This window comes from Saccopteryx bilineata, chromosome 3, assembly GCF_036850765.1.
Source record: "Saccopteryx bilineata isolate mSacBil1 chromosome 3, mSacBil1_pri_phased_curated, whole genome shotgun sequence".
NCBI classification, from domain to species: Eukaryota; Metazoa; Chordata; class Mammalia; order Chiroptera; family Emballonuridae; genus Saccopteryx; species Saccopteryx bilineata.
Window position 1 is genome coordinate 32,103,540 of NC_089492.1, and position 18,000 is coordinate 32,121,539.

Sequence of the window (18,000 nt, forward strand, 5' to 3'; positions counted from 1 at the left end):
CACGGGTGAGCCCCATTGCTTCGCTCACTTCTTTGCTATGATGAGGTTTCCTGATCAGAGGCAATGCTGTGTAGAATGCCATGGCAGTGGATAAGGCATTCTGTGGGTCTGTGGATGGTAGTGCTGGCAGAAACGTTACAGTCAGAAAAGGCAAATCTATATCCAGAATATATGTCAATATCCATGGGAATGAATCTGCGCCCTTTCCATGATAGAAGTCTAACATCATCAGCCTGTCACTAGATGGCTAGCTTGTCCCCCCAGGGAATGGTGCCATAGTAGGGACTCAAGTTGGTCTCTACTCAACAGTAGCACTAGTGAGGCTAGCCTTAGTAATGGACATGCCCTGTTGTTGAGTTCATACATAGCCTCCATCCTTGTCGCTGTGGCCTCTCTGTTCATGGGTCCATTGAACTAGCAGCACTGCAGTGGCTGGGGAAAGGAACTGGCTGATATTCAGTTTTCTTTTTCCATCTTAGTATTAAAAGCTGCTTCTGCAGTGGATGCTCTTTGGTAGGTATTCACATGGAATACAAATATCTTCTCAGTCTACAACTATTCAAACAGGTCTTAACTAATATTCTTGTCCCCACCCAAAATGCCCTTAATTCTAGACTCTATTTGTCAAAAAATTGACCTATCTTGGTTAACTTCCACCTGTCTTCAACATTTTTTTAAATTTTAATTTTTTTAGCGAGAAAGAGAGAGATGGACAGACAGGGAGAGAGATGAGAATCATCAACTGTTGTGACACTTTAGTTGCTGATTGATTGCTTTCTCATATGTGCCTTGACCAGGGGGCTCCAGCTGAGCCCTTGCATGACCTTGGGCTCAAGCCAGTGACCATGTGGTCATGTCTATGATCCCACGCTCATGCCTGTGACCCCACGCTCAAGCTGATGAGCCCACACTCAAGCTGGTGAGCCCACACTCAAGCTGGATATGTCGGGGTTTCAAACCTGGGTCCTCAGCACCCCTGGTTGATGCTCTCTCCACTGCGCCAACACCTGGTCAGGATGACTTCAGCATTTTCCATTTAGATCCCCTCTTACCCACTTTTTATTCCCAGATTATTTTGAAACAAATTCCAGACTTCATATCATTTTATCTTAAATATTTCAGTATCTATGCAAGATGAGTACTACTTAAAAATAATCACAATACATGCCATTAGCACACCTAAAATAGTTATTTAATATCAAATATGTAATGTTCAAATGTCTTCAACTATTTTAAACATCCAACTAAAGTCCAAACATTGAATGAGTTGATATATTAATCTCTTTTGCTCCATATTTTTTCCTTTCACTTTTCTTGCAATTTATTGAAGAAACAAAGTTGTCTTATGCATTTCCCAGTCTAGATTTGATTATAACCCTGTCATGTCAATTACCATTTCCTTCTCTTCTCCGTATTTCCTAAAATTTAGTGGTTATATCTGGAGGCTAATACAGACCCAGTTTGATTGTTTCTTGGCAAAACTATTAATACTTCTGGGGTAGTATTATAAACTTTCATTAGGAGGCATATAGTCTGGTCTGTCTTTTTGGAATTTATTCAGTCATTGATGATCATTGCTAGATCCCTTAATTCATGAGGGATCATCATTTTGTGTGTTTGTGTTTGCACACAAACACTTCTATAAGGAAAAACATCTCTTTGTCAACAGTTTGGTTACCCAGAAATACAGTTCATATGAAGAAAGCAGAATAAATACTTGGTTTCTTTTTTTTTAATGTATCAATTTTCAAAGTAACATTTGGTTTGCTGGTTTCCTCTAAGTTGACCAATAAATTATATTTTAACACCATTATGAATTCATGCATGTAAACATATTTGGTGTGTTTTAAACTACTGTAGTTATTATCTTTATTAATGCTTAAATCGTATCAGTTTTGCCAAGGGGAACCAATTCAAGTTGGCTCTTAGATCCTTTTGAGTCGTCTTTGATTGTTGCCTTGTTTTCCAGTATGCCAAGATGTTCCAGGCTCATATTGTACCTTTCCTGCCCAAGAGCTGAAATCCCCCATTAATTCATGGAGCCTTAGCTCCTTTTAGCAGGAAATGGTATGTAGAAATTACAATCTGGGCATTACTTAATTGGTCACTGTTTCTAGGCTTTTTCAATAACCAAAATTAGGGTTTGTTGTTATTGTTTTAGACCTTTATTTAAGATGAAGTACTTTATGAATTCACATTGATACTTTCAGTCAAGCACAGGATTTACTTGACTTTATCAGTCTTCTACCTATACCTCTTTCATCATGAATTCTTTCTGAGTATCTCAACCCAAATTCATAGGTCTTTCCGTGAATTAGACTACCTCCTTCAACAACTTTTTCTTTTTTAATTTTTTATTTATTGTTTCTAGTGAGAAAGGAAAAGAGAGAGAGAGAGACAGGAACATTGATTTGTTCCTGTATGTGCCCTGACGGGAGATCGAACTGGCACCCTCTGCACTTCAGCATGATGTTTGAACCAACCAAGCTATCTGGCCAGAACTTAACAACTTTTAAGACAATCAACATATAATCTTTGATTTATTGGTTTTTAAATATATTGGTTTTATTCTCGCTACCAAATGGTAAGAAATTTGAGATCAGAATCCACATCTTTTTACTTTTTGTTAAAAAAGATAAAATTCTTAAAGTACTAGAGTATTTCCTGACAGATAAATTCCTTTCTCTCTGTATCCTTCAAGATGTGGAATAGTACATATACTTTAAAATTAATATATCATTTAAAAATGAATAAATACAAAATTAGGTTTTCAGATATAAAGTACTAGACACTAATTTTAGTAGGAATTAGGTTAAAGATATTAAAGTTGTTTGAAATAAGTTTTATTTTACAGATATAAAACAATTTTGAACATTTACAACGTATACAAAGACTGGTAGCATTTGTAATTTTAAAAAGTGCTATACTAAGAAAATAGGAAAAATTAAAGACCACAATGATATTCTAAATTATAGGTTTAGGGAATGGGAATATGAAGACAGTATTCCAGTCAACTACAAAATCCTGAAACCATCTTTGATTTAGGGAAAATGAATAATACTGGACTTAGAAACTGAATGAATTCATACTTTGGTCTGTAAACATGTTTAGCTATGTTTTTCATTCAGATGTATAACTAAAAATTATATAAAATGTCACTAAAATTAACCATTTAAAGGTACAATAAGAAAGAGGTAGGAAAAGAAAATGAAAAGTTTTATTTTGGTAGTTCTTCAATAATGATGCGAGACACTGAATTCCACCCAGTGGAGGCATCTCCTTTGGGGTAATCTGAACAAGTACCAACCCAGATGGCAATATCCACTAATCCAGCACCAATCCCTTCACAGAGTCCTTCCACTGCAAAACAAAGATGAAAGGGACATCTTTCTTTAGAAAACAAAAACCTTTTGTTAAATTTGGTTACTTTAGCAAGCTAGATAATTAATCTATTTAGAGAACAATGCATTAAAAATTATAATAGTTGATAAATGTTTCATAAAAATAAATTGTATTTCTTAGCACATAAATACTTTTAAAAGACAAATGCATAACCATTTTACTACATAAGCTTAACAGTATTTTTCTTACAGATTTTAACCATAAAACCAGAATTTGTTTGGTTATAGAGATGACCTAAAATTAAAAAGCAATTTATTTGACTAAACAAAGGAAGCCTACAATTTTAAAAGCCATGACTTTGATTTGATTTACAAGTCTTCTTTATACTTTTAAATGTCTGTTGAATTTATTGGGTGACATTGGTCAATAAAATTATACAGGTTTCAAGTGTACAATTCTATTACACAACATCTGTACATTTTATTGTATTCACCATCCAAAGTCAACTCTCTTTCCATCACCATTTATCCCCTTTACACCCTTCTACCAGTCCACCCCCTTCTGTTGTTGTAATCCCCATACTGTTGTCTGTGTCTATGAGTTTTTCTTTTTGCTTAATCCCTTCACCAACCTACCTTCCTTCTGACAGCTGTCAGTCTGTTCTATGTATCTAAAATATGAGTCTGTTTCTATTTTGTTTGTTTATTTTTATTCATTAGATTCTACATATAAGTGAAATCATATGGTATTTATCTTTCTCTGACTGGCTTATTTCACTTAGCGTAACACTCTCCAGATCTATCCATGCTGTTGCAAAAGGCAAGATTTCTTTCTTTTTTATGGATGAGTAGTATTCCATTGTGTAAATGTACCACAATTTTCTTATCCACTCATCTACTGATGGACACTTGGGTTGTTCCAAATAACATTGTAAATAACATTGCAATGAACATAAGGGTGCATATATTCTTTTGAATCAGTGTTTCTTCAGATATATTCCCAGAAGTAGAATTGCTGGGTCATAAGTGAGTTCCATTTTTAATTTTTTGAGGTAACTCCATACTGCTTTCCATAGAGGGTGCACCAGTCTGCATTCCCACCAGCAGTGCACGAGGGTTCCCTTTTCTCCACATCCTTACCAACACTTGTTATTGGGTGATTATTAATGATAGCCATTCTGACAAATGTGAGGTCATAAGTGATTGTGGTTTTAACTTGCATTTCTCTGCTGATTAGTGACGTTGAGCACCTTTTCATATATATGTTGGCCACCTGTATGTCCTCTGTGGAAAAGTGTCTATTCAGGTTCTTTGCCCATTTTTAAATTAGATTATTTGTACTTTTTGGTTGGTGTTGAGTTGTATAAAGTATAAGTTTGTGGGGGTATTAATCCCTTATCTGATGTATCATTGGCAAATATGATCGCCAACAAGTCTTTTTTAAAAAAATTTTTTAAAGACTTTATTTATTCATTTCAGAGAGAGGAGAGAGAGAGAGAGAGAGGGAGGGAGGAGGAGCAGGAAGCATCAACTCCCATATGTGCCTTGACCAGGCAAGCCCAGGGTTTTGAACCGGCGACCTCAGCCTTCCAGGTCGATACCTTATCTGCTGTGCCACTCCACAGGTCAGGCCCTGTAAGTCTTTTTTAAAGAAAGCCCTTTCCAACACTTAATTAGACATTTGATGGTATTCAAGTAGAAAGAAGGACTTTTTTATTTTTTTATTTTTTTACAGAGACAGAGAGAGAGTCAGAGTGAGGGATAGACAGGGACAGACAGACAGGAATGGAGAGATGAGAAGCATCAATCATCAGTTTTTCGTTCGGCATTGCGACACCTTAGTTGTTCATTGATTGCTTTCTCATATGTGCCTTGACCGCGGGCCTTCAGCAGACCCAGTAACCCCTTGCTCGAGCCAGCGACCTTGGATCCAAGCTGGCGAGCTTTTTGCTCAAGCCAGATGAGCCCACGCTCAAACTGGCAACCTCGGGGTCTCGAACCTGGGACTTCCGCATCCTAGTCTGACGCTCTATCCACTGCACCACCACCTGGTCAGGCTAGACGAAAGGACTTTATAACATTAAAAGATATTCTAGCATAAGCATTATACCGGCTGGGAATCCCATTTTACAAAGAATTTTCTTACAATAAACAAACAAACAAACAAACAAACAGAAAACCCCAAAAATTCTACTTTTCCTTTTATGCTACATAAATATCAATATATATTTTTTTCTCAGGGTCTCTGGACTTTTACATACTAACACACAACTTGCATTTCATCTTACCAAGGTTCTTGTCCTACATTAAAAAGAAAACAAAACTTTCCTCAGTGGTCATTTTTTTTTTTTTTTTGTATTTTTCTGAAGCTGGAAACGGGGAGGCAGTCAGACAGACTCCCGCATGCGCCTGACCGGGATCCACCCGGCACGCCCACCAGGGGGCGATGCTCTGCCCCTCTGGGGTGTTGCTCTGTCGCTACCAGAGCCATTCTAGCGCCTGGGGCAGAGGCCAAGGAGCCATCCCCAGCGACCGGGCCATCTTTTGCTCCAATGGAGCCTCGGCTGCGGGAGGGGAAGAGAGAGACAGAGAGGAAGGAGAGGGGGAGGGGTGGAGAGGCAGATGGGCACCTCTCCTGTGTGCCCTGGCCGGGAATCAAACCCGGGGCTTCTGCATGCCAGGCCGACGCTCTACCGCTGAGCCAACCGGCCAGGGCCCCTCAGTGGTCATTTTAACAAGGAAAAAGACATAGCCCCTTTGAGGTCTCTGTAAGGGAGACAAGGAACCACAGTTTCAGATTCTTTAAGAAAATGAGTCCCGAGCCTGACCAGGCGATGGCACAGTGGATAGAGCATTGGACTGGGATGCGGAGGACCCAGGTTCGAGACCACGAGGTCACCAACTTGAGCGCAGGCTCAACTGGTTTGAGCAAAGCTCACCAGTTAGGACCCAAGGTCGCTGGCTTGACCAAGGGGTTACTCAGTCTGCTGTAGCCCCACGGTCAAGGCATATATGAGAAAGCAATCAATGAACAACTAAGTGCCACAATGAAAAACTGATGATTGATGCTTCTCATCTCTTTGTATTCCTGTCTGTCCCTATCTATCCCTCTCTCTGACTCTCGCTCTGACTCTGTAAAAAAAAAAAAAGGAGTGTAGAGATGACATGAGGTGACTGGCCAGGTTTCCTATTGGTAGGTTACTGCCTTCCAGCTGAGGCTCAGGGATATAGGCCTGAAGCAATCTAATGAGGCAGGTCCCTCAGAATCCAGGGACCCGGCTCTGGTTCAGGCCCCTTTAAAATCTAGGAGAACTGAGCAGTGTGTCTACAGTCCCATTTCATCTAGTATCCTCAGTACCCATGCCAGGTGAGAGTGACTAGAAATTCTCATGTTTTCCTGAGGTCTTCACATCCATGGCCTAGAAACCTGTTCACTTCACTCTATAGGACATCAGAGAAGCTTGGTTCTAGCATCAGCCTCACAAGGGGAGAGTGGAATGGTCACTTCATGGTCTTTAACAAATAATATATAATATATATTGTGTATATATATATATTTAAATATTTTCATTGATTTGAGGGCAGGAGGGTAGGAAGCATAAACTCATTGTTTGCCTTAGTTGTTCCATGTAGTTGTGCACTCACTGATTGCTTCTTGTATGTGCCCTGACTGGAGAATGAACCCGTGACCTCAGCATGCCGGGATGACGCTCTATCCACTGAACCATCCGGCCTGGGCCAATAAAAATATTGTGAATGAACATTTTTGCTATGATAAGATACATATAGAATAAAATAAACCAATAGCTTTTTTCTTACAGCTTAAGTGACCATTGGTTTAACTGACTGTCTTTTCTCTCACACTAAGTAGAAACCGACAGAGAATTCAGGAACAGTATAGAGATGTTGTCTTTTACAAATTCAGCAGACTAAATCTACTCTTTCAAAGGACAAGGCACAGAAATCAGTCCCCTTACCAATCTAAGCTAGAGGTTCTCAACCGTGGCTGAACATTATAATAAGCAGGAAGGAGTCTAGAAGCCTTCTTGCAGAGGCTGCACCTGGGCCCATTAAGTTAGACTCCCTGGAAGGGACGTAACCAGGCATGAGGATATTAAAAATTCCCCGTTTGAGCCCACTGTGTAGCAAACACTGAAAACCACTGCTCTGTGGCATTATTGGCTGTTTTCTTTTGCCATTTTATCTAACTCAGTGCCTTTCAACCTTGGGAATTTTTTTTTTAATGCAGCATTATCCCCCCCCCCCCAAAGATGCTGATTCATTTGGTCAGAGATGGGACCCAGGCATCTGCATATTTTTTAAAGATTCATTTCAAGAAATTCTGAAATACAACCAGGATGGAGCATTATGGGCTAAAAACTTGCTGTTCTAGTGACCCGACATGATAGCGGACTCAAAACTAATCTTTGGTCTGAGACACATTCTGCAATGTTGCTATTCTACATACCAGAAGAAGTGCGATGAATGTTAATTGTTGAATTTAATTCAGGGCTTCCTTGGTCCAAATAAATGATGGCTTCAATGGGAAGAGGTCCTGAGCATTCAGCTCCGTTGAAGGTGAAATACCAGCGTTGACAGCACGCGCTCCTGCACTTCAACCGAAGTGAGCCACTGAACAAAACTCTCAGCGCGCTGTTCGAGCGCATCTTTGTAAATGTACACTCCTGTCACAGACACCGACATGAGGTTTGATTAGCATCTTCAAGTTTAATTAAAAAGATACTTTCAAATTGTATTATAGATTTTAACTCTCCTCTACGTACTCTAAATCACATTTTAAAAGCTTAACTTTTACAGAGCAAAAAAGACTTTCTGCACAATAGATGAGAGACTCTGATGTTAGGAACTCAAAAAAATCATATTATGGCATTCTTAGAATTATGCATGCCATTGAAGGTATCTTTTATTTTTACCAAAAACAGCTAGTCTTCAGTATTTAGGCCAAACCAACCTATATCTTTACCTTTTATTTATTCCAAAAATATTTTCTGAGCCATGTATACTGAATGCTACAGATACAACAGTAAGCAAAATAGATTCTCTACCCTCATGGAACTCACATTTGAGATTAGGATTGTCCATATACATTTATTCTTGACCTATTTGTGCAATAGCAAATGGTATAAAGGGTTCAAGCATAGGTGGGATTTATAGTCTTTATTTATGTGACACAATTATAAGGCCCAAGATCTTTTATCTACCTGGTCTTTGCAATATTTGTCCACTGACTCATGGTCCTACATGCAGAATGCCTCCCAAGCCCATTCTGACCACTGCTAAAAGGAACTTGAAAACACATGAAAAATTCAGGGTCCATAGGGATAGCTTTTAGAGAGAACTCAGCAACTTCTAATGAGCTATAAATAAGCAACCAACCTATCAATGTCAGATGTTTAAAGAAGTAGGCAACATTTTATCAAAATGCTTTCTAAGAAATCACAAGTGAAGCTAAAAATGGGTCTCAGTCACCAAAACTATGGAAGAATTTTAATGGAAATTCTATCACATAAAAACCAAATTAAGACAGTAGCAAACTTTTTATAAATAATATAGTAGATATTAAAGAACTGAAATAAGGATTGGGTGAAATACACATAAGGTTAAAACCTTAGCGTTTTATAAAAATAAAATCACTTCTGTTTGCCTGGTGATAGTAGTAGGTAACAGCATGAAGTAATATATTGCGGATATGGAACCAGGTACAGAGTTGGTCAACAAAAGAAGAAAGGCTTAGAAATAGCACCAACTTCTTCAACTCCAAGACATCCCAGTGGACTTGCCATTTACTTCTGAAGCAAACACTGATCAAAGTGACTGAGCCATTAATCAAAATGCATTGCCAGCCAGGCTATTTTGAGTAACTTGCCCCTAAATGTTGCAGAATAATGTAAAATGGTCATGTAATACATCTCTGTTCCATTCTACTTCTCTTAGGCTGAGCAATTTAAAATTAGGCAGGCTACCCAGAATAAGGACAAATATCAACAGACTTGCCACTTCCTGATAATTCCTGTCATGTGGTAACTTCTTTGAAATTTATTGCCACCTTTACATCTGTAGCCATAGCAGAATTTTTAGACGAATTTAAATTTACTTTAGGTTTAAGATTGGAAAGTTGTGGCCCTGGCCAGTTGGCTCAGTGGTAGAGTGTCGGCTCAGTGTGTGGATGTCCCGGGTTCAGTTCCCAGTCAATGCACACAGGAGAAGCACCCATCTGCTTCTCCACCCCTACTCCTCCCCTTCTCTTGCTGTCTCTTTCTCTTCCCTTCCCACAGCCATGGTTTGATTGGATTGAGCAAGTTGGCCCTGGGTGTTGAGGATGGCTTCATGGGCTTGCTTAAGGCACTAAAATAGCCTGGTTGCTGAGCAATAGAGCAGTGGTCCCAGATGAGCAGAGCATCGCCTGGTAGGGGGCTTGCAGTGTGGATCCTGTTCAGGGTGCATGTGCAAGTCTGTCTCTCTGCCTTCCCTTCCACCACTCACTTAATAATAAAAAAAGATTAGAAAGTTGTTTACTATTCAATCTTGTGAACACAGGCACATATCCCTCCTTTTTTGTTTGCATTTAATAATGTAGAGTAAATTATTTGAGGTACTAGGGTTAAAAATAATGCAATGATATATTTGTCTTAGAAATGCCTTTATAAAATTAACTCTGAAATGTTTTTTTCTTATGACTTTTAGGTTAAAGCCACGTGGTAACTCCTCCTTAATTTTTTTAAGTCTTTTGGTAAAAATAAATAAAATAAATTCTCACCTAAAATTAACACTCAGCTATGAAAACCCTTAAGTTTTGCTTCAACTTTAAAATGATTCAGTTTTCACTTACCGCAATTTTTCCAAGATCTATGCCGTAATTCAGTGAACTCCATGAACACTGCTTGTAGTTAGGCGTCCAGGACTCCTCAAAGGTTTCCCTCAGGCATTCCCCCTTCTCTCCTTTGAATCCATCCCGACCCGGAATCCCAGGGGTCCCAGGAATGCCATTGGCCCCAGGGCTCCCATCTCGACCAGGTACCCCCGCAGGCCCTTGTAGGCACATTCCATTATACTACAGAGGGAAGAGGAAAGGAACATGAAACACTCTCACCATTTAAGATTCAAAGACTTGGTCTGATTGGCACTGCATTTATTTTGGGCCCTTGGAGGCAACAATCCTTTCATACCACTTGCTCATGTTCTAGATGAGTTATTATAGAGAATTGATTTAAAAATTATTTCTCAACTATTGTGATTTCATTCCTTTTAATTGCACAGATTTTACAGTTTTTATGTGGAGGACCTATAACTAGGGTAATACTTCTGACCACCAACGAGGAGCAAATGACCTTATGGCAGGTGACTACCAGTCTTCACTAGGGTGCAGTGGCCTTTCAAACATCTTAAGTGCTAGGATTCTCTGTTTTCCTTGGCGGGGAGGGGGGACAGCAGCAGTACTATGTAGAAGTTAAGAGCATGGATTCTAGAGCCAGGTCCTCTGACTTAACTCCTGACTCCACCACTATTAGCTGTGTGAGATAGAGCAAGCCACTGAGCATGTCAGTGTCTACTTCCTTATCAGTAAAATAGGGGAAATAATAAAGATTCTTACATTGTAGGGTTTGTACGAGATGTAAGTGAGATAATATACAAAATGTGCTTAGAATAGGGCCTGGTACACAGTAGACACTGCTTATGTCAGTCATGATTACTCTAATTATCTCCCATGTAAGGAATAATTAGAGGTGTGAGGCAGTGACCCTGGGCAAGTGTGTCCACTTCCTTGGGTGGACCTAACCAGGGTCTCAGGGGTCTCAAACTCGCGGCCCGCGAGTCTAGCCCTGGTCTAGATCTAGAGAAAAAAGTACTAGCAAAACCTCCAGTTAACACACAAAGGCCACAACACACCAATGTAGTTAGATCAGTGGTAAAGGTGACTTCTGATTTCCATCTGTCTAATTCCTGAATTGATACACTTATTGGATCCTCCAAATCCCAGACCCAATACACTTAAATTTTTATTTTAACATTCTCCCATTTGTGTAGATTGTCACAATCTACAATTCTATATCAATATATTGTCCAATGAGAACAAAAAACAAGGTTCCTTATATATTAAAACAACTTGAAAGCTTATCTTTTAAGTTCACTATCTCAGAACAGACATGGTCATATTATAAAATCTAATAACGACACACTTAGGCAGGATCCTATGTCTCTAATGTTTGCCAATCAATTTGTTTTTCACATCACCAATTTGATCTTTGTTTTGGTAAATTATTTTTGTGACTTTGGCCAGCGCTATTTTCCTGTTTGTAAGGGGACAAAAAGGACACTACTATTTATTTATTGTCAGAGAAGTAGCAGTAAAAGTAACAAAGTTGTAAAAGTATTAGAATACATGCTAAAATATAAAATATTCTAAACATCTAGTTTATTTTGGACTTAAATTTCATTTTAGTAATTTCATTGACTTATGCTAGCAGATATGTGTAATGTTTGTATATAGATTTCAAGTGGAAAAGGAGAAACAGTAAGCAGTAAGATTTCTGGGCTTCTTTGGTTTCTTCACTATTGTTTCCCGCAGGACAAGATGCTACACAAAGTTTTATTTTCCTACATTTATATCAGAGGTTCTCAACTGGGGCCACTTTTTCTCCCCAGGGGACAATGGCAATGTCTGGACCCATTTTGGGTCGTCACAACTTGGGAGGAGAAATTGCTCTTGGCACCTAGTGAGCAGAAACCAGAGATGCTGTTAAATATGCTACACTGCATGGACAGCTCCACAACAAAGAAGTATCCAGCCCCAAATGTCTATAATGGCATGGCCAGTGATGGGACTCAGCTGGTTTGCACCAGTTCGGCAGAACCGATACCTAATTTTCTGTTGAGTTCAGTGAACCAGTTGTTAAAATGGCACTTGTAAGCAGGGTTCTCTCTAAGGTGGGCACCTGGGCAGCGGCCCAATGTGGAAATCACAAAGTTACATTCTTTACTCTTTTTTAACCTTCATCTGTGCAACAGTGTATTCTAAGCACCCGTAGTAATGCTCATTCCGTCCACAGGTGAAATTTATTGCAAGTGAGGACACCAATCAAGAAGCAATATGGAAATATCTTAAATACTAGTTTTATTGTTTTTTGTCAGGTATTATTTAATATTTTTTCATTAATATTTTAAAACTTTCTTATAACATAATATAGCTTTGTGTACCTCTTTTATTGTTTTTATTTCAGTAGTAAATGCATGAAATAATAAACTGCCTTCTGGTGTATCATTTTTTTATACTTAAAAGGGTCATTAGGGCAGAGAACCGGTTGTTAAGTTATTTGAATCCCACCACTGGGCATGGCTGAGAATTTTTATTCACATTTTGATATAAAAATTGCATTTTTGAGACCACATAATTTTATTGAGTTTGGTTCACAGGTATTGCATCTGTCCTCTTTCACTTTAAAATGCTAACTCAGCACATGTTTAGTACCTACCACCAGGGGTAAGAGAAATGCCTGTGAAATGAACTCCTGTTTCTTTCACTGGCCACCAGGGGGCAGAGCTTGCTGGAAGCTTGAAAGAAATGCTTTGAAAGATCCTATACAAAGAAGTTGCTTTATAGAATCTGTTGAAACTTTCTTAACGACTATGTGGACCTTTTCCTCCCAGCAAAACCAAATCCAAGCTACAGGATGCACCTGAGTCTGGTTACATAGTAAGTTTTTCCAAGTCGGTCTAGAGTTGTAGGAAACCGCAGGTACTAAAAATCTTTGGAGGGAAAGAAAAAGATTGCTAGTTTTGTGGGGAAAACGGTTATTTTGTGTATCATAACTACAAATTCACAAAATGCAAACTTCACATGAACCACATTCATTTGGTACAGCTTAAAACAATTTTAGATACTTAAAATAGAACTGCAGCCCTGAACATATATTCTGCTTTGTGGAACAAAATTACATAGCACATCACCAAAAAGTGCTACGTGAAATGGCAGAAAAAAATTTTTTCAGAGCTTTTGAATCTTGCTTACAAATAGCTGCCAGGGAACTTGGTTTATTAGCTCAACTTATAAGGGCAGCTGAACATATTCAAAATAGTTTTTTTGAATATGGTTTACAATGCCTGTAAACCATATTTGTCTGTAATTAAGATTGGTTTAAGGATTGAAGATATCATGGGCCAAGGAATATGGTAATTGTGCAAGGATCACTCTTGCCCTCCCCTTGGTTTGTTGACTTTTAGAGGAAAGAGCTTTAAGAAAACAGACCTTCCCAAAGATTAGCCGCTCAGAAAGCCCTTGGGCTATTTATCTGCTCTCCTGGAAACTGTCTTTTCCTTCAGCTTAATTGTGATGCTCCTACTTGGTGACCACAAGCTAAAGACCCAGGATGTCGAAAGGACTGACTGACTCCTATCTGTCTAAACAGAACAATAAAATGGGTCCTTGGAGGGTTAGTGCAGGGCTTTCATTTCCCTTTCTGGCCATAAACCCTCTGAACCATTCCTGGCCCCCCGCTATGGTCGTCCAACAAAGTAAATTGCCGCCCATACTCCCAGGAAGATGACCCAACATGACTCAGAGTCTTCAAGTTACAAAGCATTGGATGGAGGCTTTGTAAGAGTTTTTATTCTCTTCTGTGGCCACCAGTCTCAACAAAGGACACGTTGCATATCCTTGGCCCGCCCACCCAGGCAATCAGCCAGTCCAGGGTCTCTCTGGCAGCCACCCAGGCAAACGTTCCAACCTACTCAAGCTCCTCATTCTACTCTCATTGCTGCTCTAACCCTCAGCATCCTCAGAGGGAGGTGTGTGTGTGTGTGGAGGGGGGGGGGGCTCAGAGGCCAGAAATTATTGGCAAACTCTTGTACTTCGAGGCGCTCCACCCGTCCAACGTCGCATCTCTAAGGATGACACCCTCGTTCTGGTCTCCCCTGCGTCCCAGGAAACTACTATACGCATAGCCCAGGTCCTTCCTTACACACAGACCTGGACAAAGCAGGACACCAGGCGCACGCAAGTAAGACACACACACACACACACACACACACACACACACACACACACACACCCTGTACAGACCCCCCCCCCCCACGACCCCCAACACCACCCCCACCAGCAGGACTGACGCTGGCCCAGTGCTGCTCGGCCTGGCTCCCCCCACTCACCAGGTCCACCACCTCCCTCTGCCGGAGCAGTGCTTTCTGCTTCACCTTGGGGGTCTCGGAGGCGCTCGACGGCGTCCGCAGCTGCAGCAGCAGCAGCAGCAGCAGGAGGCAGAGGAGCCGCTGCGCAGAGACGGCCGCGGGGCCCTGGGGGCGCATGACGCGCGGCAGCCCCGGGACGCGCGGAGCAGGAGCTGGAGGAGCCCGGGAGCCCGGACGTGATCAGAGTCTGGCCCCACCACGTTCCGAAGCCGGCGCAGGCTGCATCAATGAGCCTTTCACCCGCGCGCCGCCCTCCCTCTTCTTTTTCCTCCCGTCTCCCTGGAGTTTCCCTCCAGTAATAGGCCGGAGCCCCCACTCCCGAGCCAGCGAGGGGCGGGCTGACAGCCGGGCCCGCCCCCTCTGCAGCCCTGCAGCCCGCCGGGACCCTCGCTGCTGGGTTGGACAGACCGCTGAAGAAAACTTCTGCAAAGTCGTGGTGAGGTGGCGGTCGCCAGGAAGACACGAGTGGAGACTTGGAAGACAGTAGAGGAGACAGTACGGCTTAATGAACGTTAGAGAGGCACGTGCCTTCACAGGGGTCTAGGGACCGGCTTCAAGGTGTCAAACCCTGGAACCTTCTTCTGTGTGTGTGTGTGTGTGTGTGTGTGTGTGTGTGTGTGAGAGAGAGAGAGAGAGAGAGAGAGAGAGAGAGAGAGAGAGAGAGAGAGTGTGTGTGTGTGTGTGTGTGTGTCAGGGACAGACAGGAAGGGAGAGAGCTGCTTGTAGTTGCAGCACTTTTAGTTCATTGACTGCTTTTTCTATGTGTCTGGGGCGGGGCAGGCAGATGCGAGCAGCTGTGTCTAGATGCGGGCAGGGAGTCTCTCGCTGAACCAGTGACCCCTTCCTTGCTCAAGCCAGCTACCTTGAGCTCAAGCCAGCGACCATGGGGTCATGTCCATCGTCCCACACTCAAGCCAGCAACACCGCGCTTAAGCTGGTGAGCCAGAGCTCAAGCCTGAGGAGCCCACGTTTAAGTGAGCAACCTCGGGTTTCGAACCTGGCTCCTCAGGTCGACCTTCTATCCACCGCGCCAACTTTGGCGAGGTGTTCTTTCTTTTCTTTTTTCTTTTTCTCTCTCTTTCTTTCAAGATTTCATTTATCGATTTGAGAGAGAGGGGGGGGGGGAAGTGGGGGAGGAGCAGGAAGCAGCAACTCTAGTAGTTGCTTGTCACATGTGCCTTGACCAGGCAAGCCCAGGGTTTCAAACTTGCGACCTCAGCATTCCAGGTCTATGTTTTATCCACTATGCCACCACGGGTCAGACCCTGGCACCTTCTGGAAGCTCTTTTTTAGGAGGTGACTTTTTTATCTTTTTTTTTTTTTTTTTTTTTTTAAGCAGGAGAGAACCATAGATGTCATCAGGTTCTCTGAGAGCCCCATGATCCAGATTAAGAAATGCTGTTTAGCCTGACCTGTGGTGGCGCAGTGGATAAAGGGTCCACCTGGAACGCTGAGGTCGCAGGTTCAAAACCCTGGGCTTGCCTGGTCAAGGTACATAAGGGAGTTGATGCTTCCTGCTCCTCCCTCCCCCTTCTCTCTCTATCTCTCTCTCTCTCTCTCTCTCTCATTCACTCTCTCCCCTCTCTAAAAATTAATAAAAATAAAAATAAAAAAATAAAAATAAAGAAGTATTAAAAAAAAAGAAATGCTGTTTAATAATAAGTACTAACACTTGCTAATCTTCAGGAACTACAAAGTCGTTTACACATACTCTATTCTCTGGGACAGTGGGGGTGGGAGTGCGGGGTGGGGGCTCCCCTGCTTGACCCGTACGCCGATGAGGAAACTGATGCTCAGGGAGGTTAAGTAACATTCAGCGGTAGAAGTTCACTTTTGAGGAATCACTGGATCTCTGATTCATATCTTTTTCTTACCCCTTTTCTCCCCGTCTCATCTGTCCTTTGACTATTCTGGAAGAAAGCATCCTCAGGACCCCGGGCCACCCACCCAGTAGGGTCAGGAGCACCTTTATATACCACTGATTGGCATTAGGCAGGACAGAATTCTTGCCGCACTTGTAACAATATGAAGATTGATGACCAAATGGCAATGCTGCTGAGGTCAAATTCAACTCAGCAGGGTTCTCCTTGGAGACACAGCCAGGTTTCTGGAAGTTATAGTGGGCTCAACAGATGGATATTAAGGAAAAGGAATAGTTTGGCAGGGGAACAGGGCAGGACAGTTAAATTCTCACTTTTGGGCCAATGCCTAACCACAGGTAAATTTCATTCCTGTTTGTTTATTTATTTATTTTAAAGTTTTTGTATTTTTTTTTTGTATTTTTCTGAAGTTGGAAACGGGGAGGCAGTCAGACAGACTCCCGCATGAGCCCGACCAGGATCCACTCGGCATGCCCACCAGGGGGCAATGTTCTGCCCATCTGGGGCATTGCTCTGTTGCAACCAGAGCCATTCTAGCGCCTGAGGCAGAGGCCATGGAGCCATCCTCAGCGCCTGGGCCAACTTTGCTCCAGTGGAGCCTTGGCTGCGGGAGGGGAAGAGAGAGGCAGAGAGGAAGGAGAGGGGGAGGGGTGGAGAAGCAGATGGGCGCTTCTCTTGTGTGCCCTGGCTGGGAATCGAACCCAGGACTCCTGCACGCCAGGCCGACGCTCTACCACTGAGCCAACCGGCCAGGGCCTCGTTCCTGTTTATTAGAAAAGATAAATATCCAAGTGTGTTCTAAAGCCAAATGCAGTGACCTTTGTTAAGAAATTATTAGGAATTTCAAGACATGTCAACAGAGCAGTACACCAAGCTTCTAACTTCAGCTGCACAAGTCGTTCATGCATGAAACCAGTCCTTTATAAAGCTAAACAAGGTCCCAGCTGGTACTGTTTTATAGCCAAACCATTATGGTGGCAGCAGTCTACATGCTGGAAAAGAGAGGACTCACCACCAGAGAGTCTGTCTTCCACCCCAGCAATTTTCAACCAATGTGCCATGCAAACCCACATGCCGCAAGAATTTTAAAACATGCAATACCTGACTATTTAATCAGGGGCACTGACCTCTTTTCCTTTAGATTGCCAGATTTTAAAAAAAATGACAACAAGCCTTGGCCAGTTGGCTCAGTGGCAGAATGTCATCCCAGCTCGTGGAAGTCCTGGGTTTGATTTCCAGTCAGGGCACACAGGAGAAACAACCATCTGCTTTTCCACTGTTCCCTCCACCTTCTTTCTCTCTTCCTTCCACAGCCATGGCTCGAATGGTTTGAGCAAGCTGGCCCTGGATGCTGAGGATGGCTCCATGGCCTCTCCTCAGGGGCTAAAATAACTTGGTTGCCAAACAATGGAGCAGCAGCCCCAAATGGGCCAAGTATCTTCTGGTAGGGAGCTTGCTGGATGGATCCCAGTCGGGGCACATGTGGGAGTCTGTTTCTCTCTCTTTGCCTCTCGTTTAATTAAAAAAAAAAAGAATTGATATCTTAAAAGCATTTAATCATCCCTTTTAGGGACATA

At 42.0% G+C, this 18,000-nt stretch overlaps 1 protein-coding gene across 1 annotated transcript; it reads right to left on the reverse strand.

Annotated features, from left to right (window-relative positions):
• Positions 1-2,888: 2,888 nt before the first annotated feature.
• On the reverse strand, positions 2,889-14,824 carry CTHRC1 (collagen triple helix repeat containing 1). The gene is made up of 4 exons (XM_066264633.1): positions 14,505-14,824; positions 10,192-10,413; positions 7,810-8,026; positions 2,889-3,360 (listed from the first exon to the last, which is right to left on the reverse strand). Exons 1-4 carry the CDS (start codon positions 14,658-14,660, stop codon positions 3,218-3,220), a joined length of 738 nt encoding a protein of 245 aa, XP_066120730.1. The 5' UTR covers positions 14,661-14,824; the 3' UTR covers positions 2,889-3,217.
• Positions 14,825-18,000: the final 3,176 nt, after the last annotated feature.

Coding starts and splice junctions, on each gene's coding strand:
- CTHRC1 (XM_066264633.1), bottom strand. CDS start 14,660: ATGCGCCCCCAGGGCCCCGCGGCCGTCTCTGCGCAGCGGCTCCTCTGC. Junction 10,414..14,504: donor AGAGGGAGGTGGTGGACCTG/GTGAGTGGGGGG, acceptor TTCCCTCTGTAG/TATAATGGAATGTGCCTACA. Junction 3,361..7,809: donor CATTCATCGCACTTCTTCTG/GTATGTAGAATA, acceptor TTTGTTTTGCAG/TGGAAGGACTCTGTGAAGGG.